The sequence below is a fragment of the Numenius arquata genome, chromosome 6 (assembly GCF_964106895.1).
Source record: "Numenius arquata chromosome 6, bNumArq3.hap1.1, whole genome shotgun sequence".
Classification (NCBI taxonomy): Eukaryota; Metazoa; Chordata; class Aves; order Charadriiformes; family Scolopacidae; genus Numenius; species Numenius arquata.
Window position 1 is genome coordinate 34,858,406 of NC_133581.1, and position 22,510 is coordinate 34,880,915.

The 22,510-nt window shown below is 47.1% G+C and overlaps 2 protein-coding genes across 2 annotated transcripts; one reads left to right on the plus strand and one right to left on the minus strand.

Moving 5' to 3' along the window:
- Positions 1–4,599: 4,599 nt before the first annotated feature.
- On the plus strand, positions 4,600–6,538 carry LOC141465420 (syncytin-2-like). The gene is given in 4 exon segments (XM_074148803.1): positions 4,600–4,606; positions 4,735–5,399; positions 5,401–5,428; positions 6,519–6,538. Coding segments are annotated over 4 exon segments (720 nt in total).
- Positions 6,539–20,675: 14,137 nt separating this feature from the next.
- LOC141465421 (olfactory receptor 14J1-like) lies at positions 20,676–21,617 on the minus strand. Its single transcript, XM_074148804.1, has one exon. It carries the CDS (start codon positions 21,615–21,617, stop codon positions 20,676–20,678), a length of 942 nt encoding a protein of 313 aa, XP_074004905.1.
- Between the last annotated feature and the right edge of the window lie 893 nt (positions 21,618–22,510).

Below are 22,510 nucleotides of genomic sequence, written 5' to 3' on the forward strand. Positions count from 1 at the left end.
ACCTGAAAGATTCAGGAAGAGACATTAACGACTATTTCCCCTTGCAGGACCCTCATTGGGACCCAAATAGGAGCATTCACTTGGAAGCATTACGCAGTTACAGAGATTGGGTCATAAGAGGGATGGAGAGAGCTATCCCGAAAGCTATTAACTGGTCAGTGCTATAAGCTGTAAGACAAGGGCCAAAGGAGACTCCCTCGGAGTTCTTGGATAAATTACGAGACGCAATGAGACGCTACACCCCCTTGAACCCTGGATCAGAGATAGGAATCCAGCAGTTAGTGTCTCTCTTTATAGGGCAGTCCGCTAGTGATATCCGGAGGAAGCTGCAAAAACTAAGAACAACTGAAAGCAGAAATCTAGAGACTCTGTTAGATGAGGCATGGAGAGTATTTAGCAACCGAGAAGAAGAGGATAGGAGAAAGGACAAACGGGCACTGGTAGCAGCACTACAAGGGGGGAGGGGGAATAAGAAATGGGAACTTTAGGATACCATTAGAAAGAGATCAATGTGCATGCTGTAAGCAGAAAGGACACTGGAAGAATGAGTGTCCAAAGAGACAAAAAGAAAAAATTCAGGCCCATTTTAAAAGAGTGACGGGGACCTGGGGAATCTGCCCTAGCGGATCCACTGGTTACTCTAAGGCTAGGGAAAAAGCAACAAGAAATAGAATTTTTGCTAGATACAGGAGCAACGTTCTCGGTCTTGAATCAAGCCCTGACCCCTACTGATACTGATTTTGTAACAGTAAAGGGAGCCACTGGCCAGAGTGAAAAGGCATATTTCCTCAAACCTCTTAGGTTCAAATTGGGAAAACAATTGGGGATACACAAATTCTTATATATGCCAAGCTCCCCGAAACCCCTGCTAGGGCGAGATTTATTAGAACAATTGGGAGCAGAAATTAAATTCAAAAAAGGGAAAATGGAACTTCGGATAAGAGAAGATCAACTAATTGAAGTACTAAGTTTGGCCCTGATAGGAACTCCCATTACTCCAGGAGTGCCTGAGAAGATTAGAGACCAAATTTATCTGGGGGTATGGGCCTCGGGAGTGCCAGGGAGAGCAAAAAGTGCTTCCCCAATAGTGATAAAACCTCAACAAGGAGCACGACCGGTGAGAGTCAAACAGTATCCCCTCAGGATAGAGGATAGGAAGGGAATCCGACAAATTACAGACCAGTTTATCGAGTATGGGCTGCTGAAAGAATGTGAATCAGAGTATAACACTCCAATATTACCTGTAAAAAAGCCAGATGGTAGCTATCGCATAGTACAGGATCTCAGGGCTATCAACAAAATTGTTGAGGATTTACATCCGGTAGTAGCAAATCCATACACTCTCCTAACTAAATTGGTACCTGAATTGGCATGGTTTACTGTCTTGGACCTAAAGGATGCCTTTTTCTGCTTGCCTCTGAGCCCAGAGAGCCAACTTTTATTTGCATTCGAATGGGAAGACCCAGAATCTGGAAGGAAAACACAGCTTACATGGACTGTGCTACCACAGGGCTTTAAAAATAGCCCAACACTTTTTGGAAATCAGCTAGCCAAAGATTTAGAACAGTGGAAACGCCCGCCTGGGACAGGAGTGGTATTGCAGTATGTGGACGATATATTACTCGCCACTGACACCAGAGAGACATGCCTAGAATGGACTGTGAGCCTGCTAAATTTTCTTGGACTTAATGGCTATAAAGTTTCTCCACAGAAGGCACAGATAGCCCAGCAGCAAGTGACCTATCTGGGATATGAAATAACCGCAGGCCAACGGACACTAGGGAAGGAGAGGAAAGAGGCCATTTGCCAGACACCTTGACCACAGACACCTAAGGAACTTCGGACCTTTCTAGGAATGACAAGATGGTGTCGTCTCTGGATATATAACTACGGACTCTTGGTAAAGCCGCTATATGAGTTATTAAAATCTAACTCAAAGAATATTGTGTGGAATAAGGAAGCAGACAGAGCCTTCCATCAGTTAAAAAAGAGGTTAATGGAAGCACCTGCCCTGGGATTACCTGATACTACTAAACCTTTCTGGTTGTTTTCCTATGAAAAGCAAGGAATGGCCTTAGGAGTCCTAGCTCAGAATCTGGGACCCTATCGAAGGGCGGTGGCATACTTCTCTAAACAGCTCAACGGAGTAAGTAAAGGGTGGCCTAGCTGTCTCCGATCAGTGGCAGCAGTGGTAATAAACATCCAAGAGGCCCGTAAGTTCACCCTAGGCCAGAAAATCACAGTTATGGTTTCACATACCGTCTCAGCAGTACTGGAAGTAAAAGGGGGGCATTGGCTTTCACCTCAGAGGTTTCTCAAGTACCAGGCTATCCTGATAGAGCAAGATGATGTAGAAATAACAGTAACTAATATTGTCAATCCAGCCTCTTTCCTCAGCGGAACCAAAGGAGAATCAGTGACCCATGACTGCTTGGAAACAATCGAGGCTGTGTACTCCAGTCCACCAGACCTGAAAGAGGAACCATTGGAAGATGCAGAGGATTCCTGGTTCACCAACGGGAGCAGCTTCGTTCAACAGGGGATACGCAAAGCTGGCTATGTGGTAACCACCACAGAGAAGGTAACAGAGTCCAAGGCCCTGGCCCCAAATACATCAGCCCGAAAGGCTGAGATAATAGCACTAACCCGAGCCCTGGAACTAGCCAAAGGAAAACGGATAAATATCTGGACAGACTCTAAATATGCTTTTGGGGTGGTGCATGCTCATGGGGCGGTCTGGAGAGAAAGAGGACTCTTATCTACACAAGGGAAGCACATAAAACATGCTGAAGAAATTCTCGAGCTCTTAGATGCAGTATTACTGCCTACCGAAGTGGCTATCATGCACTGCAAAGCTCACCAAAAAGGGAACACTGCTCTGGAACTGGGCAACGCACTGGCGGACCGAGAAGCCAAAAGAGCAGCAGAAATGGGTAATGCAGAGGTACAATCCTTGGTCCCAGATGGTAAGGTACAAATTGACAACGAATCTAGATATTCTAGGGACGATCACAAATTGATCAAAGACTTAAATGGGAAAATTGAAGGGAAATGGGCCAGAACCCCACAGGGAAAAATAATAGTGCCTTTCTCGTTACTATGGGCTGTAGTCATGGCAGAACATAAGAAATCCCACTGGGGAACAGAGGCACTTTACGGATACCTGAGTAGGCTAAGATGGGCTCGGAATCTATACGCCACTGTCAAACAAGTCACTCAGCAGCGTGAGGTATGTTTACAGAACAACCCTAACACAGGTCCCAAAGTCCAGTTTGGCCAAATAGGAAAGGGAAACTATCTGGGACAACAATGGCAAATTGATTTTTCAGAACTTCCAAGAAAAGGGGGGTTTCGATACCTATTGGTATTAACAGATACCTTTTCAGGATGGCCAGAGGCGTTTCCCTGCCGAACCAATAAAACAAGAGAAGTGGCTAAAGTGTTGTTGCAAGAGATTATACCAAGATTTGGGGTTCCCACAGTGATTTCCTCGGACCGAGGATCTCATTTCACTGCAAAGGTTGTTTCAAAAGTAAGCAGATTACTGGGTATAGATTGGCAACTTCACACCCCATACAACCCATGATCAAGTGATCAGGTAGAAAAGATGAATCACCTAATTAAAATGCACATTGTGAAGCTAGGCCAGGAAGCTAACTTGGCCTGGCCTCAGTCATTACCGTTAGCCCTTCTCAGGATAAGAACAGAACCCAGAACTAAAGAAGGTTTGAGCCCCTTTGAAATACTCTATGGGAGACCATATAGTGTACAAAACAGGACATCCACAGAGTGGGGGAATGAAATATTGACAGATTATGTAATAAATTTACAGAAACAGCTCCGAGGGGTAGAAAAGCTGGTTCTGGGAACAAGAGCTTGTGGGCTGGATGGACCAGTACACAATATTGAATGTGGGGATTATGTATATCTCAAGTCTTTTACAGATTCACCACTGAAGCCAAAGTGGGAAGGTCCCTTCCAGGTACTGCTGACCTCTCACACAGCCATAAAGATTAAGGAACAAGCCACTTGGATCCATTGGACTTGAGTCACGAGAGCTCCAGAACCCCAATGGACATCAACACAGGCCGGACCCTTGAAATGTCGCCTCCAACGAAGAGATGGACATTAATGACATTGATAATCGTTACCATGCCGGGACTTTGTATTTCAGGGGGAGGGACACGGGATGTGAATACATATTCATGAAATCTAGAAACATTGGTAAGGGCTACTGATCTGTCAGATTGTTGGGTATGTACTACCCTACCCAAAGGAGAAATGACATTGCCTCTATATGGGGTGGCAGCAAGAAATTGGAACTGTGCCAATGGAACCTGGCCCAAATTTTGGGCAAGAGGGGAAGAATAGTTGGACGGGTATTGTGAGTACGATGATAATACCTACCCCTTAGGACCCAGATTTGATTTACAAGTGTTAAAGGAAGAACTCGTTGTATTAGCAATAACAATTGTACCTGGGAACACGGGGAATATAGACGCAGAGGGCCGGGGAATATGACGGTAGCATGGGGATGGAGCAACTTCTGGATCAATAAGACAACCGTTAATGTAGGAAATTGGGATTTAACAGGGATAAATGTCACGTACGTTGACTTTTGTAATAAGACCCAATTAGTTGCATATAAAAGCAGCGGTATTTCCCAAGGAGAAGAATACTCTTGGGAGTATGGATAGTATCAGGCAGGAAAGTTTCTAGGTGTGAATCTGACAGCAACTATTGGACCCTGTAAGTTGCCTAAAGGGTACTGGTGGCTGTGTGGAGATGGGTATAGCAGAAAACTGCTCCCTGCAGGATGGAAGGGAACTTGCACGATAGGCTATCTAACTAGCCAAGATACAGTGTTTAATCAGTCTGAAATCCCCTCAGGTATGTTGAGAACACCTTGGAGGAGAATTCGAGAGGTAGAAAACCCTCTAGTGACAAGGGGAACAAGATACCATAGCTTTATAAGGTGGCTTATACCATCCCTGAGCGTTAGTGAACTGGAGAAAGCAATTGTAAACCTATCAGCTACCACAGAAGCACTTGAGAAAACTACAATCGATGCCATAGAGGCACTTCAACAAGAAGTCCAGTCATTAGCAAATGTGGCTGGACAAAATAGAATGGCATTAGATTTATTAACTTGGAAAGAGGGAGGCTTATGTGCAGTGATTAATCAGAGCTGTTGCTCGTATGCAAACCAAAGCGGAAGGATAGAGAAAGACTTAGAAAATCTCATAGCTAAAACTCAGATCTTGCATCAGACTGCACAAGATGATACCACGTTTGGGTTTTCAGACTTTTGGGAAAAGTTAACCTCATGGTTACCTAATCTGGCTTGGCTTAAACAACTGTTTATCCTTTTAGTAGCAATACTTGTTAGGAATTTTAGTGTGTGTATTAGCTAGATGTTTTATGTGTTGTACCAAGGGGGCCAAAGATGAATACATTCAATGGAAGAAGCATCAGCTCTGTGAACGAGTGGAGTCAAGGAAGTACTTTAGAAATCAGATGAGGAGGGAAAGTGTACTCTAGGCAATTGTAAAAGAATTTACAAATGAACAAAGGGGGGATTGAAAAGGGGGAAAATAGAAGGATTAATCATGCCAGGGACGTATATCTCAACCTTGGAGGGGAGGAAAGAAAAAAAAAGAATTGCCCGGTTAGTGGACGTGGGCCCCAGCCTTGAAAGAACACTCCGTAGACAAACGTAGATAGCAGCTCATCTGAGTTCTCCAGCCCTTAACTACCTCCACATACAAAGCTCTAGCATACCAATGGAACTGGTGGGAGTCACATTTGTAAAACAGGCCAGTTTAGTAGTTTACTGACAGTCTTCAGAACGGGAAGTCGAGTCATGATCTTTTCATGCGGTTAAAAAGATTTGCCTCTCTAGCCCTCCTATCTCCAGCTTTCAATTCATCTTTCCATTTATTTTCCATACTCTTTCCAGTTTCTTAAGATCTCTTTAAAAATACAGGCAACACAACTTGGTACCGCATTTTAATCTTGGTTTAAAAATAACAGAGATGTTATTTATGTTTTCGATAGGGCAAACTCATGCAAGTAGACAATCAATAGTAGAGCACAGTTTCGCCTAAAACATTTAGGGCTGGAAGTTTCATAACTGGTTGTCTAGCTTTTTGCCCGTGCCCTTACCTGAATGTTCAGAGTAAGCGTGTGCCACGCGTTATCCCGGACACCCAGGACGGCCTTTCAATGTATCTTCTCCAGCTGCAAAACATGCTTAAGGTTAGCAAAGTGTTGCTTCACCCTTTTGCTGAAACTGATAGATATATGCAAAGCCAGCAAAAGGAAAGCAATACCTATTTTTCAGAAGTGCTCAAGACTGGTGTTTTACCACTTGCAACTGCAGCACGGAAGGCTTAACACACAGACCTGGACTCAACACTCTCAGTGCATTCCCCTGTTCTGCCAGGCCTATTTTTCCACTGAAATCTCCAATGCTCTTGGCAATCTGGCGTGAGATAAGGATTCCCCTCTATTGACAGTATGGGTTCGTGAGGTGTGACAGTAGTTATTGCTCTGCTTGTTCTATAGACCTCCTTGTTTATGTATTGGAACTTTTTTAAATTGGAGGGCTTGAGTTGCCACTCATGCTGCTTAGTTATAGTCAAACCTTAGGCTAAGCAAAAACTGGCTGTGACTGGCACCTGGGTGAAAGACCTGAAAAAAAGCTAAGCGCTACAAGTAGAATCTTTATTCAGAATAATTATTCAGCAGAGAGTCTCAGCTGCAAGTTAATTTTACAATTGGGGCTCCCTTCTAGAGAACTATAAAGATGACAAAAATGATTATATCATGGCACAAGTCTGAAACAATGAGGTGGTTAATCAAAATCCTCTCATTTCTTCCAGGAAATGCTATTTTTGTCAGCCTGAGAAACTGTTTGGGTAATCTTGTTATGTCTTATTAAAAGGAAATACAGGAGTCAATCCTAAACATAAGTATATTTTTACATACAGCTGAAAATTCAGTTGTATGGAGTTAGACATTGTGAAGTTTCCTTAGGGAGCAACAGTATGTTAAGAGAAGTTCATGTAAAGCCGCCTTTGTGATACCCATCCGTGATCAAAAAAGAATGGGAAAAAAAAACCCACAACAAAAAACAAACCTACAAAAAACCAAAATGAGGAGAAATCACAAACTACGGCTACCAAATCAAAACAAGACTATTTTGAAGGTCCAGTACAGTGAGAATCGGGTCATTACAGGCTGTCTTCATATTACATATACTGCAGATCTAGAAGTTGCATTTGATTCATCAGGAACTATTGGAAATTTTAATTTATGATCATGAAGTGATAGGAAGTGCATTTAAACAACACCACCTGTCACTATTTCAAAGCACGTTAAAAAGAACTTATAGCTATTGATGAAGTAGTATGACATACACTCTTTCATGTGCCTGTCAAGTGCTCTACAGGTGATCACATGGGAATGCTAGCACCACAAGCAGAATACGCTCTCGCTCCTCTGAGCCAGACTAACAGCAAAATGCGTAACTTGTGGAAACAGTCGGCCGCTCATCATCATCACCTACATTGACTTGCACTGCTCTGCAAAACAGGCCACTGCATCTCAAGCAGAATTTCTTTTTTTAGGTGTAGTGTCATAATACGGATCACAGTTTTCTGTAATTACTAATTTTCTCTAATAGACCAGCCAGTAGCCTTCCGATGCTCTCTTGACATACAAAATGTGGCCATCATTAGAGCACGATGGGTTAAATTCATAGCAACGACAACTGAATGACAAAATCTGAATATTAGTCATTTTTATCAGGGCTAGCAAAATGACATATCCATTTGTCAGCATCCACTTTAGCAAAGAGCTGCTTACCCAGGTCACCGGTGACTCCAGGGGTGTCACCTGCAAAAACCCAGAAGAAAACTCCTTCGGTACGTCGAACGTACATCCCGCCATCGTCAACTCTTCCTGCAATAAACACGCCCCCATCACATTGGTTTTCTACGTAGAGGTCACAAGTGACTGTCATGTTTACGCTACACAAGAAGCTTCGCGCTTTAAAAAGCAATGAATCGATCATTTTGAGCAGGCAGTAGGTAGAAGAGTATTCCCTATTTAGTCCTGTCAACTTTTTGAGGAAAGATTTAGCAATCCTAATGGTGACCTGCAGGTGTAAGACGCGCGGGACTTGTCTAGACTCATTGTTTCCCACCTGTGAATCCATAGATTTTCTTAGGAGGAGCAAATCTCCTCAGAAACCAACAGCAAAATGAAATGTATTGTCAGCAATTTTCAATTAATTATTTAAAAAACAAACACAACCAAAACAAAAGCACACAGAAGGTTTGCATCTGCACAGAAAAACTTGCGGGTGTCTGCCACATGAAAAGTTGCTTTTAGACAACTAAATCAAACCCAAGGTTCAAGGTTACAGCACCACATCTGCTACCATTTGATCTTCATTTCTCTAGCGTTTTTCATACAGGACAAGTCTTAAGTAATCCAGACCTCTTGCCCAAAAGCCAAACCAAACTTTTTTAAGCAAAATGTTCAAATACGTTGAAATTATCTGATTTTCCTGAGGTGGCACTTCAGCTCAACAGTAAAGCACCATGTTATACATCTAATGACAGCTGCAAAGGAGAATAGAGTGAAGGAATACCAGAACAATCAAACATCACCTAGAAACTTCCCCCGCCCCAGGGCTGCACTACAAGCCTCTTAACAGTAAAAATTAAAGGCATTTTTTACCTCTATTAGTCTACACTAAAATTGGAAATCTACATCCCCTTTGTGGACTTGCAACATGGATACAGCCACAAGGTCGCATATTTCAAAAGTTTCAAATTATCTATAATTATTTACAGAATGTGAAAAGACTCTCTCTGACATCAGCTCAGATGATAGCTACATCATATCTATTTTAGCAACTTTTCTCCCCACCTCTTACAAAACAGTAAGAACAACCACAGATTTCATTCAAATGCAATGCTATTAGAAGTACCACATTCTCGGATACATATTCATTACACAAACAAGATTTCTTTTTTGCCTTCTTATGGACTAAACAAGAGATCCCCACATCTTGCTGAAGCCATTATAAAGCGATTGCAAGCAATGTAGAATGATTCGAATAGGAATATATTCAGGATACAGCTAGCTTCAACAAAAGCATCAGGGCAAAACACTAACAAATTCAGGAGTCGAAACAAAAAGCTTTCACAAGCACAAGACTAAAATTCAAACTAAAATGAACTAAATAATTCTGAAATTTAATCATAATAAATTGCCATTGATGACTGAAGTCAAGTATCGTTCCACAGAAAAGCACAGAGTGCAAGATTGCTTCAGTATTTCAATAGCATGCACTAATGGTTGAAAACATCTACCTAGGGCGAGATGAGCTTTAAACTGAGGATGAAGAAAACAAGTCAGAGGGCCCGAAACTGAAGACTACCATTATGAAAAGCTACAGGTCAGTAGAACTTAAATAATCAACTGAATAGTCAGGAAACAAGCTTGGTTCCGAAAACAAGATGAAAATTCAGAAAGAAATGGAAGAAAATGAAATAATAGGAAGGTTTTAGGAATCTCAGTACAGTAACTTAACAACACATCCTGTGTAGCTGTTATAGGAATCACTGAATATGATCTACTCAACGAGGAAAAGTTGATTTTAGGGGGAATACGAGACTTTGCTTAACAGATAGAAGCAGAAGAAAACATCGGGTAACTGAAGAACAGCCCCCAGCTACAAGATGGCGATGGTCTTCCAGGCTTCAGAGCAAAGTGATTCCAACACTTGTCCAGGCCAGAAATTAGAAGCATGTTCTGTAAAAGCGTTTGGGGGATCAATGATGCAATTAAAGTGAAAAAAACCTGGCCAAATGGCTATTTTAAAGAACATATCAAAGAATTTAAGTTAGACTTGAAAATAGAAGAAAATGATTTAAGCATAAATTTGATGATTACTTACTATTACTAAATCAATTAGTGAACAGGTTCTTTCCCAAATGCTTTTTAATTTTAAATAAACACTATGCTAAATATGCTGCTTGATTCCCAATTACCATCATTACAGCTCCTAGAAGGAATTGCAATCATAACTATACTCTTACCAAACCAGTAAATCTCGGGTACATTTACCCCAAAATAAAACTCTCTTAAGTAGCAGTTGAATCAAACCCACACAATTCTAGGAAGCACTCAGAAGATGGCAGTCTGCAACAAATATAACTGAATTAACTCCCAGACTATTTCATTGATTCGAGATTGATCAAAATCACTAACAATCAAGCAAGACAACTCATAATCATCTGGGCTGGAAGGGACATTCAAGGGTTGGACTAGATGTCCTCTGAAGGTCCCTTCCGGCCCAGATGATTCTATGATTCTATAATTAGGCAATTTAAACTGAATAGATTTTTTTTTTTTTTTGTTCCATCTAAAAGGCACCGAAACTCAGTGCACACTTTGAATTAGGATTTTGGTCTTTCTAGTCTGCCCAGCGAGATCTGTTATTCTGAAAAACCAGCTTGAACAAACACGTCCAGTGGGACATTAGGGAGAAAAATTCTAAGACAGTGCAGCAGTGGGTCTGGCTACCAAGAGACGTGGTGGACTTTCCATCCTTGGATAGTTTCAAGACTCCTTTAGACAAAAAACACAGTTGATCTCTTAGAGTTGGCAAGAGCCCCGAGCAGGGCTCAACGGCTTTTGGAAGTCCCTTCAAGTCATCATTTCTACATGTCTACAGAGAGTCTGAATGCAAAAGCCCTCTGTCTAAGAGAAATGAGGCTTGAAACAGATTAACTGATCATAAGGAGGACATTTCCCCAGATGTCACTAGAAAATAGTATTTACATACCACTTAGAATTTCCCATGAGTCTGGTCTGCATCAGAGGCCCAAGTGATGGGTCGCTGAACCACCACCTGGCGGCGTGTGAACACATGATCTCCTGGGTCAGGAGCATTTACGAAGCACTCAAATACACCTGTCTGATCAGCAAAATTTGGGGCTTCACTGAAAGGAGGACCACCTGTTCAGAAAAGAAAACACGTACCAACACCAAAACTATTATTTTTCTTCTGTGTACTCCTCAGAAATTTTGTCTGAAAATATTCTGCAGAATTTTCACTTACTCTATCAAAGCACAGTCTCCAAAGATGAAGTTTGGGGAGTTGCAAGGTGACTTTAGTTTTTAAGCAGACCCCAGTCTTTGCAAACATATGAACAAAGTAAATTACTTCCTTTCCTATCTTCCTTCCTTAAGCTACTTCACTGTATTTATGAGCTGCATCACTTGCATCAAGAACTTTAAAACTGTTAGTGACCACCCTGTTAAGACACAGAATTAAATACAACTCATTGCAAGTGAAGGACGTAGATGTAAGTTGCTGGAGAAGCAGGTATAAATAAACAAAAATAATACAGATTACTTTGTGTCACTTCCATTAGAGGACCCAAATAACATAATTTTTATTGCCTTTCTACATTAAGACTATATCTGTGTGTGAAATAAGTTTTTGGATAAGAGAATTCTGACTTACAAATATTGAAAACATCTCTGTAATTTGAAGGAAAGGGCTGAGGTGGTAGAGGCTCTGGGCAGCCACGTTTCCGCCCTGTCTTGAGTGTGGTTAAAGCGTAGACTTCATCTACATCTAGATCTAAAGAAAAACTTCCCTTCCGCACCTGGAATTAAAAGAAAGCTCGAGTTGCAAAAAATCAAACAGGTAAATAACAAAGTACTCAAGTTCCTGAATTAAAGGAGGTCTCTGAAGTTCTGATTTAAGGCAAAAAGCTCTCTCATCTTTGTGCCTCAGCATTTAATACCTCGAGGCTCTTTTAAATACCCCTTTCCCCCAAACTCTTTATTGCCTCCAAATAAGCTTGTCTATAGCTAGTAAAACTGCAATCAAATGGAGCTAATAAAACACATCCTAATTAGGCAGTTTAGGCATGAAAGTCCAGAGGTTCCAGCAAAAAGGGAAGAAACACCTGGACCTGTAGACTGCATCAGAGAATCACAGAATGATATGGGGTTGGAAGGCACCCCTGGAGATCATCTGGTCCAACCCCCTGCCAAAGCAGGTCCACCCAGAGCAGGTTGGGCAGGTTTTGAATGTCTCCAGAGACAGAGACTCCACCACCCCCCAGGGCAGCCTCTTCCAGGGCTCTGCCACCCTCAAGTTCCTCCTCATGTTTAGATGGAGCTTCTTATGTTGAAGTTTGTGCCCGTTACCTCTTGTCCTGTCACGGGGCACCACTGAAAAAGGTCTGGCCCCATCCTCTTGAAACCGACCCGTTAAGTATTTATTAGTGGTGATCAGATCCCCCCTAAGCCTTCTCTTCTCCAGACTAAAATGACCCAAGTCCCTCAGCCCCTCCTCATAAGAGGGATGTTCTAGGCCTCTAATCATCTTTGTGGTCCTCTGCTGCTCCCTCTCCAGCAGTTCCCTGTCCTTCTTGAACCGGACACAGCGCTCCAGATGGGGCCTCACCAGGGTAGAGTAGAGGGGCAAGATAAACTCCCTCGACCTGCTGGTCGACCTCGACCTGATGCTCCCCAGGATGCCATTGGCCTTCTCGGCCATGAGGGCACATTGCTGGCTCATGGTCATCCTGTGGTCCACCAGGACTCCCAGGACTTTCTCCTCAGAGCTGCTCTCCAGCAGGTCAGCCCCCGACCTGTACTGGGGCAGGGGGTTATTCCTCCCCAGGTGCAGCACCCTACACTTGCCCTTGTTGAAGTTCATCAGGTTCCTCTCTGCCCAGGTTACTCTCCAGCATCTCCAGGCTGCTGGTGACCATACAGGTGGCACAGCCTTCTGGTGTGTCAGCCACCCCTCCTAGTTTTGTGTCGTCACCAAACTTGCTGAGGGTACCCTCCATCCCTTCATCCAGGTCATCGATGCATCTATTGAAGAGGACTGGAAGAGGACTGGACCCAGTACTGACCCCTGGGGAACACCACTTGTTACTGACCTCCAACGAGATTCTGTGCCGCTGATCACTACCCTCTGAGCTCTGTCTTTCAGCCAGCTTTCAATCCACCTCACTGTCCGCTCGTCTAACCCACGCTTCCTAAGCTTACCTAGGAGGATGCTGTAGGAGAATGTGTCAAAAGCCTCGCTGAAGTCCAGGTAGACAACATCCACCGCCCTCCCCTCATCTACCCATCCAGTCATGCCATCCTAGAAGGCTATCAGGTTAGTCAGACACGATTTCCCCTTGGTGAATCCACGTTGACTACTTCTGATAACTTTTCCTCCAGATGCTTTGAGGTGACATCCAGAAGGAGCCGTTCCATCATCTTTCCAGGGGTGGAGGTGAGGCTGACTGGCCTGTAGTTTCCTGGCTCGTCCTTCTTGCCCTTTTTGAAGACTGGGATAACATAGGCTTTCCTCCAGTCCTGGGGCACCTCGCCTGTTCTCCAGGACCTTTCAAAGATGATGGAAAGCGGCCCAGCAATGTCTTCTGCCAGCTGTCGAGGTTATATGTGTGTCTCCACAGATTGCGGTCCAGTGTGGGTGCCCAGTTGAGCTGTAAAACCTGCTCTGACTCGACATGATCCGCCTGACAACCAAGATGTTCAAGATCCTGACCCTGGGGATATTGATCCCGGCGGTAATGACCCTCCACAAGATTGAACCTAGGGAAAACATGTGGGTTACCTGGGCGAATAAGACAGGACAACAAGCCTTTTGTCTATCGCTTGCCTCCGCTACAGAGCCTTTTCGGACATGTTTGATAGGAGTACCTGGTTTTAAGGTAGAAGACTTTAGCAAGTATAGTAAGCAGAACTGCACTAATTCTCAGAGCGTTAGTAATTGTAGTGCCACGCTCCTTAATAGCCTGAATGTTACGCTGCCTTGGGACCCTCAAGAGTTAGAACTGTTAGGATCAATGAGAATTGGAAATGTCTCCCAGAACTGGACTCAAACCTGCATATTTTTTGGAGGACCTGCCTTTACTGGCGTAAATTATTATCGATCATTTAATTGGATGGGGTGGACAAACATCACTCCGAAAGCAAACTACTATGACTATAGATATAAAGGCGCACAAATGACACATCAAAGCAAGGACTGGGAGCCCTTGGGGTTGAAACGAAAGGGGAACAGCAAATTTGGAACAATGGCACCCCAAAAGCCTTGCCGCCAGACGTGGTTTTGATATGTGGTGACAGGGCATGGCAGGGAATTCCGAAAAATGCGATAGGTGGTCCATGTTATCTTGGCAAATTAACGTTGTTGGCCCCAAATCAAAACTGGTGGAAAAATGTGACCAAGGGAGAAAACGCCGCACGTACGAAACAGGCGGTCACGGGTCTCCCACCAAATTGCAATGATGAAGTTACCTTGCTCAATCCCACTGAGAGAGTGTTTTTATCCTTGTTTGTACCTGGGGCAGCGGCAGGCAGAGCTTTGAAGGAGATAGGACGGTTAGCTTGTTGGGCTGAAAAACAAGCTAAAGTCACCACTGAGGTAATAGAAACTCTGTTAGGAGATCAAAATAGCTTACGCCACGCAATTTTGCAGAATAGAGCGGCAATTGACTTTTTGCTATTAGCTCAAGGTCATGGTTGCGAGGATTTTGAAGGCATGTGCTGTATGAATTTGTCCGATCACAGCGAATCAACTCATAAACAGTTGCAGTGGTTAAAAGAGCATGCAAACAAAATTCATCAAAACCATGGGTTTTTAGATGTGTGGCTGACTAACTTGTTTGGGAATATGCCACAATGGTTAGTAGGCTTGTTTGTTGAAGGCTTGCGTATTATAATAACCCTTATGATTATAGGTCTGTGCTTATGTTTAGTGCTTAGTTGTATTAAGAGAGCTATGTTAAAAGTAGTAAACCAAGCCTGGATTGCTCAAAAACAAGAAGGGGGAATTGTGGAGGAATGGCTGAGTGAAAAAGAGCACGACTTGATTACAATGAGCAACCCAGTCTTTGATAGGGATGAAAGCCCAGAGGAGGCTGTGAACTGTCCTTGAGAAACAGAAGTATGAAGAAGTAGCTACATGATAAGTAAGTGATAAGCGGTAGTGCCTCTGGGAGATAGAGAAACATCTGCTGCGCGTGGACAAGAGGTCTGCACTAATTGTGTGAGCGCTCTAGGTGCGTGAACAGAGACTGTAAGCCAATTGTATAATTGTTGCTAGCGCGTGCTCTGCTTGTCTGTCTTTATATACTCTGTGTGAACTTGAATAAAGTGAGAATGACCATACTCATATTGAGACTCATCGTTACTCCGGGTCCGTCTCCCACTCAGACAGTTCCCTATCTCTCTTGAACTGGGGAGCCCAGAACTGGACGCAGTATTCCAGTTGTGGCCTCACCAGTGCAGAGTAGAGGGGGAGAATGACCTCCCTCCACCTACTGGCCACACTCTTCCCTACGCAGCCCAGGATCCCATTGGCCTTTTGGGCGACAAGGGCACATTGCTGGCTCATGGATAGTTTACTCTCTACCAGGACTCCCAGATCCTTCTCCTCAGAAGTGCTTTCCAGCAGGTCCATCCCTAACCTGTATTGGTGCCTGGCATTATTCCTCCCCAGGTGCAGGGCCCTACACTTGCCCTTGTTGAACCTCATTAGGTTCCTCTCTGCCCAGCTCTCCAGCCTGTCCAGGTCACGCTGGATGGCGGCACAGCCCTCTGGAGTGTCAGCCAGCCCTCCCAGTTTGGTATCATCAGCAAACTTGCTGAGGATACACTCTGTCCCCTCTTCCAGGTCATTGATGAATATGTTGAAAGAGACTGGGGGACACCACTGGTTTCAGGCCTCCAACTTGACCCTGCTCCACTAATTACAACCCTCAGAGTTCTGTCACAGAGCCAGTTCTCAATCCACCTCACTGCCCCCTCGTCTAGCCCACACTTCTGGTGGGGCTAGCCCACATCTGCTGCTCTCCCCTCATCCAGCCATCTACTAATAACATCACAGAAGGCTACCAGATTTGTCAAGCATGATTTACCCTTGGTAAATCCATGTCGACCACTTCCGTGTTGACCATTTCAATCACTTCCTGTTCTTTAAGATGAGAGAATTTGCCCTCCTGAAGTCCGAGGTTGCAATGCTACTTGTTGTTTTGCGCATACTACCCACGATCCTAAACTTTATCTGTTCATGATCACTGCTGCCAAGGCTGCCCCCAACCTTAATGTCCTCCAAGCAGTCCCTCTTTGTTTGTCAGTCCTAGGTCCAGTAGTACACCTCCCCTTGTTGGCTCCTCCACCACCTGAGTCAAAAAGGACCGTACATGCAGGGCTGTGTGCCCTTCCCAACAGGTCTCAGCGTGACTGAAGTCCCCCATGAGAACCAAGGCCTGTGATCGTGAGGCTATTTCCATCTGTCTGCAGAAGGTCTCATCAGCTTCCCTGTCTTGATCAAGTGGCCTGTAATAAACACCCACGACAGTGTCTCTCCTGCCAGCCTGCCCCTTAATCCTCACCCACAAGCTCTCACCTCTCTTCTTACCCACTCCCAGGCAGAGCTCCATCCATTCCAGCTGCTCCCCCAAATAGAGAGCAACTCCACCACCTCGCCCCGCTGGCCTGTTTCTCCTGAAAAGTGCGTAGCCATCCCCAACAGTGTTCCAGCCAGGCGAGCCATCCCACCATGTCTCTGTAACTGCAACGAGATCATGGCCCTGTGATCGCACACAGATCTCCAGTTATTCCTGTTTATTCCCCACGCTGTGTGCGATGATTACAGGCATTTCAGAGAGGGAGCTGAGTGTGTAGTTTTCACCCTTGAGGGGTGGTAGGCCTTCTGGCTCTCAAAAATACTCACCTGCTGTCCCACAAGTGTTGACCTACAATGCCCAGGCAGCTCTGGAGCAAGCCCAGTTACATCCCCATCCTCATTTGAATCTAGTTTAAAGCTCTCTCCATGAGCCCTGGTAACTCTTGTCCGAGAACCCTTTCCCCCTGTGAGATAAGCTATTCCCACCCGTTACCAGCAGGCCTGGTGTCTTGGAAATCAAGCCGTGGTCAAAGAACCCAAAGTCCTGCCGGCAGCACCAGGCTCGGAGCAAAGCATTGATCTGCTGGCTCTTCCTATTGACCCCCTCCTCATTCCTGCAACTGGAGGGACAGAGGAGAACACGACTTGTGCTCCTGATCCCTCGACCAGTTGACCCAAGGTCCCGACATCTCTCTTCATTGCCCCTGGACTTCTTCACAGGACTTTGTCATTGCCTGACAGATCAAACGGGGTTTGATCTGAGTGCCGTACCAGGGAGGGAAGGGTCTTCCTTACATCAATAACCTGGGCCCCAGGGAGGCAGCATCCCTCCCTGTGCAGCGGCTCCGGTCTGCGTATGGGGCCTTCTGCTCCCTTCAGGAGCCAGTCGCCTGTGACAGTGACCCGTCTTTTGTTCTTTACTGCGGAGGGTTTGATGCGGGGGGTGGTCCGACTAGACCTCGAGGACACCTCCATGCTGGAAGGACTGTCATCCTCATGGCTGTCCCGTTGCTCTTGCAGAGCACTGTGCCTGCTGTGCAACGGCATCTGGGAAGGTGGGGTAGTGGCTGGGCAGGAACCTCTTGCCATTGCCCCCTCTCCTCCAAGTCAGCACATTCCGTGGGGCGGAGAGAGGAGAGGGAGTTCTCTGGAGCAGGGGCTCTGTCTGCCTGCTGGGTTTCTATCCCGGGAGGCTGGCGGCGACTCCAGGGATCCGTCTCTCTCTCTCACATCCCCTGATGGCCCTCAACATGCTCCCCTCCTCCCTGAGCTCCATCCCTAAGCGGAGGAGCTCCTCTCCCAGGGCACAGCTCCCACAGGCGCTCACCGCTGCCATGGGACACCGGCCTAAGAGCAGGGCACACTCTGCAGCCCCACGTCTGGGGGGCAGCGTGTTCCCAGGAGAGCGCCGTCTGGGAAGCTGCATCCGAACTGCTGGGTGCAGAGATCACGGGTGCCGTGGTTCTTCTTTCCAGTGGACACCGTTGTTTCCTGGCCGAGTTGGCCGTCTCTCAGTGCTCTCCGGTGCAAACTGCCGTGCAAACTGCTGCGCCCTGACTGTCGTGCCGTGCCCCGTTCTCCCGCCCAGGGAGCCCGTCCTTGCCGTGGTGCTCCCAGGGGACGCCCTGGGTGATGCCCACTGGCTGCTTGCTTGCTCAGCCCTAAAAAAGGGCTTATTTTATGAGGGGGAAAGTGGCCTCGCCGTTTATGCCTCATTTAGCTCTGCCACCGGTTGTGCTGGCTCCATCCACACCACCTCAGCAGCCGCCCACAACCTGCTGGTTCCTGGCACAGGCCACTTTCCCCGGCTTTGAGAAGCCCCCAAAAGAGCCCCTTGCCGGCCCTTTTCTCCACAATTCCCTTCCCCAGTGGGGACTCACCTGCACTGGAGCTGGGCTCCTCAGCGAGAGGAGACCAGTCCTTCCCTGGTCACAAACAGCAGGTCCAGCTCCTTCCCTCCTTGGCTCCCTCACCAGCGACACACACCACCCCACACCACCCCACCAGTGGCCAGCACAGGCCCGTGATGGGGATCCCCAGTGACCTCCTGGGTCCCCAGTGACGGGACCCCAACACTGCTGGGGGGCAGAGGCTGCAGTTTGCCCGCACGATGCCAGACTGCGGTGCCCAGCGCATCTGTGCTCCCCTTTTATAGTAGGGCAGGGAGACACGTCCCCCTTTGTGACATCACGGTGCAGTCAGAGCCCCCCTTTGTGACATCACAGGGCCTCATGAGAGGCTGGGACATTGTCACGTCCCACTCTGTGCCTGTCAGCCACCACCAGCACAACAGTGGAGATGTTTGCAGCCATGGCCATGGGGCAGAGTATCAGGAATAGCAGGAAGAGAGGAACCCGCAGCTCAGGGTGACTGCTGAGTGCCAGGATGGTGACCTCCATGATAGGTGAGAGATTCCTGCAGGCTGAAATCTCCATGGAGGGCTCTAAAGGAATGGAAAACACAGACTGAGGGCAGGTGAAAGAGTAGTCCTGAAAACCGAAAAAAGCCTCATGATCATGATTCTGGCAGCAGCAGCGAGAAAGATCCCGACAGAGTGGGGACTTTCCAGCAGCGGCCAGAAGGGTGGTCCAATTTGTTGAGACAAGTCCCTGAGCCCCTGATCTATGGGGAGGTGTCTGAGGAGACCAACTTTGGCAAGAGCTATGGGACACGGGGTGTCAGTGGGTGCCAGTATGAAACTGCTCTGATCTTTAGTGACAGCGGTGGTGAATTGGGTGTCAGAGCCCTGTCTGTGTGCACCCCCACTGCACTGGGATCAGTAGAGACCAATAAAGGTTTTTTTTTCTTTTTATAATAGTCTTTCTCTGTGTGAGCCTTTGTGCAACACTCACAGCTCCCACCCAGCTCCAGTTACTTTGGGATACGATGGTTCCCCTTCTGTACCACGAAGAATCTCAGTGTGAGGACACCCCCCAAGGCTCACACGTGCACCCAGCACAGCGTGAGGCACTCGTCCCCTGAGAAGCTTTCTCTAATGGTGCTCAGTTCCTGCTCTGGGTGAGGACCATCACAGCCCATCTCCAAGCTCAGCCTGGCCAGGATCTCCTGGGACTGGGCAGCCAGGCCATGGTGACCAGCTCCAAGCAGAGACACACACGGCAGGTCCCTGCATGGGATCCCAGCAGGACACATGGAGACCCCGAACACCCAGCCCACAGGGACTGTGGCAACGCCTGTTGGCTGAAACTGTGCTGGGGAGCATGGGGCAAGAGGAGGAGACCTCCTCACTGGGGCTGGACAAGCCCCACTGCCCAGCATGGCCCCACAGCCCTGCGGTGAAGGCACCACACAGATCAGGGTGTGTTCATGAGGTGGGGAAAGGTCCCCACCAGCACAGTCCCCGTGGCCACCCTCCGTGCCCCCACCCCCAGCAGCCCCCCAGTTGGATGCTCCCCTCCCCATTGCCCTGGGGCAGCTTCCCCAGGATGGCCAGGGAACATGGCACAGACCAGCTCCTCTCTCTGCCCCTCTCATGACTTGCTTCCTTCTCCAGGAGACCTGGCTCTGCCCCACATGCCCACTGGAGCAGATCCTCACCCGGCATGGTCACACAGCTCCGCTGCCATTGGGGCTTTCCTCTCCTGGGCACTTCCCAGACCAGTCCAGCCCCCCTCTAGCTCTCTGAGATTTAAACTTTTCTGTTTCCATTCACTTCCCACCCCAGAGTACATGTAGCGTCCCCATCCTCTCCTGACAACTTCAGATTTTTTTCCACATGGACTGAGATCTGCCATCAGCCCCATCATACCTGGGATGGCCCGAAGAAGGGGCCTGGGAGCTCAGGCATCATCTCTACTGCCCCTCTACACTAGAAGTGATCCTATATCTGAGTGCTTGGTGTCTATAAGATCCCTGTGATACCGTGATTTTACTCCCCCAAACACAGCAAGAAAACAAGGTGGAAAGACACTTGGAAAGTCCAATTCCATAGACTTGTTTTTTTATTCACCTCTATCAAAGAGAAGCCAACCGTCTTTCTCTGCACTCAGGACATCCCCTTCTGTTGCACAAGGTGACAAGAGGTGACACCTGGTTCTTCAGGGATCAGACACAGCAGGACAAACAAAACAAATGCAATGAACCCAAGCAATTGCCTCTAAGAAGTATTTTCAGTGAAGGAAAAGCAGAGCCCTGGATTAAAAAAGAATTCTGGGCACTACTCAGAGAAGCCAAATTGCTGTTAATGGTGCCAGGTCCATGGGATCAGTTTCCTCAGAGCATCCTTGAGCTCCTGGTTCCTCATGCTATAGATGAGGGGGTTCACTGCTGGAGGCAGCACCGAGTACAGAACTGCCAGCACCAAATCCAGGGATGAGTAAGAGATGGAGGGGGGCTTCAGGTAGACAAACACACCAGTGGTGATAAACAGGGAGACCATGGCCAGGTGAGGGAGGCACGTGGAAAAGGCTTTGTGCCGTCCCTGCTCAGAGGGGATCCTCAGCACGGCCCTGAAGATCTGCACATAGGAGAACACAATGAAAACAAAAAACACAAAGTTGAAAGAGGCACTAACTATAATCAGCCCATCTTCCCTGAGATAGTCTGAGTCTGAGCATGAGAGCTTGAGGATCTGGGGGATTTCACAGGAGAACTGGTCCGGGACATTGCCCTGGCAGAGGGGTATTGAAAATGTACTGGCCGTGTGCAGGAGAGCAGTGAGAAACCCACTGCCCCAGGCAGCTGCTGCCATGTGGACACAAGCTCTGCTGCCCAGGAGGGTCCCGTAGTGCAGGGGTTTACAGATGGCAATGTAGCGGTCATAGGACATGACTGTCAGAAGATAAAACTCTGCTGAGATCAAGGTGGCAAAAATAAAGACCTGTGCAGCACATCCTGAGTAGGAGATCACCCTGGTGTCCCAGAGGGAATTGGCCATGGATTTGGGGAGAGTGGTGGAGATGGAGCCCAGGTCGAGGAGGGAGAAGTTGAGGAGGAAGAAGTACATGGGGGTGTGGAGGCGGTGGTCACAGGCTATGGCAGTGATGATGAGACTGTTGCCCAGGAGGGCAGCCAGGTAGATGCCCAGGAAGAGCCAGAAGTGCAAGAGCTGCAGCTCCCGTGTGTCTGCGAATGCCAGGAGGAGGAACACAGTGATGGAGCTGCCATTGGACATTTGTTCCATGTACACGTGGGGGCCTGTTCAAAAAAGGAAAAGAGAGTGAAGAGTCAGGACAGACACCTCTGAGCAGAACCTCTTCCACTTGTTGCACTACGCTCCCCCAAGTGACCTCTGTCCTTCCAGGGAGACCTTGGTGCAGATCCTGGCGTGATCCTTGGTTGGTGCTGGCTGAGGGTGCAATGGGGAGCAGGGGACTCTGCTGGGGGCTCCAGAGGAGTCAGTCATGCTGTGCAGCAACAGGCAGAGAGGAACCAGGAGTGGTCACAGGTTACATCTACCCCTGATGGGAAAGAGCTTCTGACCATTGTCACTCCCAGGTCCCCTGGATGCAGAACAGAGCTCAGAGGGAGGATGTGTGTCTCTGTGTATGTGTTTATTTTTCTGCTGTTCCCCCTGTCCCACCTGAGGAGTCATTTCTGAAGGCAGAAATCCCTGGCATTTTTGCTACACTACAAGTGCTGTTTTGAGAGTCCTGGGAGGCAACAGGACAGACCCACAGTGCAGAAGGAGGAGAGCTGCTCTCTCCATCACTCCTGCTCTCAGCTGCTTTGTGCTGGAACCCCTTTGGTCTGGAGGATGATCCCATGGAGAGCAGAGGAGTCCAGTTCCAAAGTGCAGATCTGCAAACTCCCCTCCTCAGTCAGTATCTGTCAGCTTTTGGATGCCCAGAAGATGGGGTGTCCTTAATGGGGAGTTAACGTTACCCCCATCTCATGGACTGCATTGCCTTGAGACCCACAGGTTAGAATAGGGCTTGGACACCATCAGCACGGCAGGACCTGCAGGGTCAGTGTCTGAGCTTCTGCTGAAACCTTACTATGGTTCAAAGGACCCACAACCATTTATTGTCATTTAGACAATTATTCTAACATCCTATGATCCCTCCCACCCAAGAA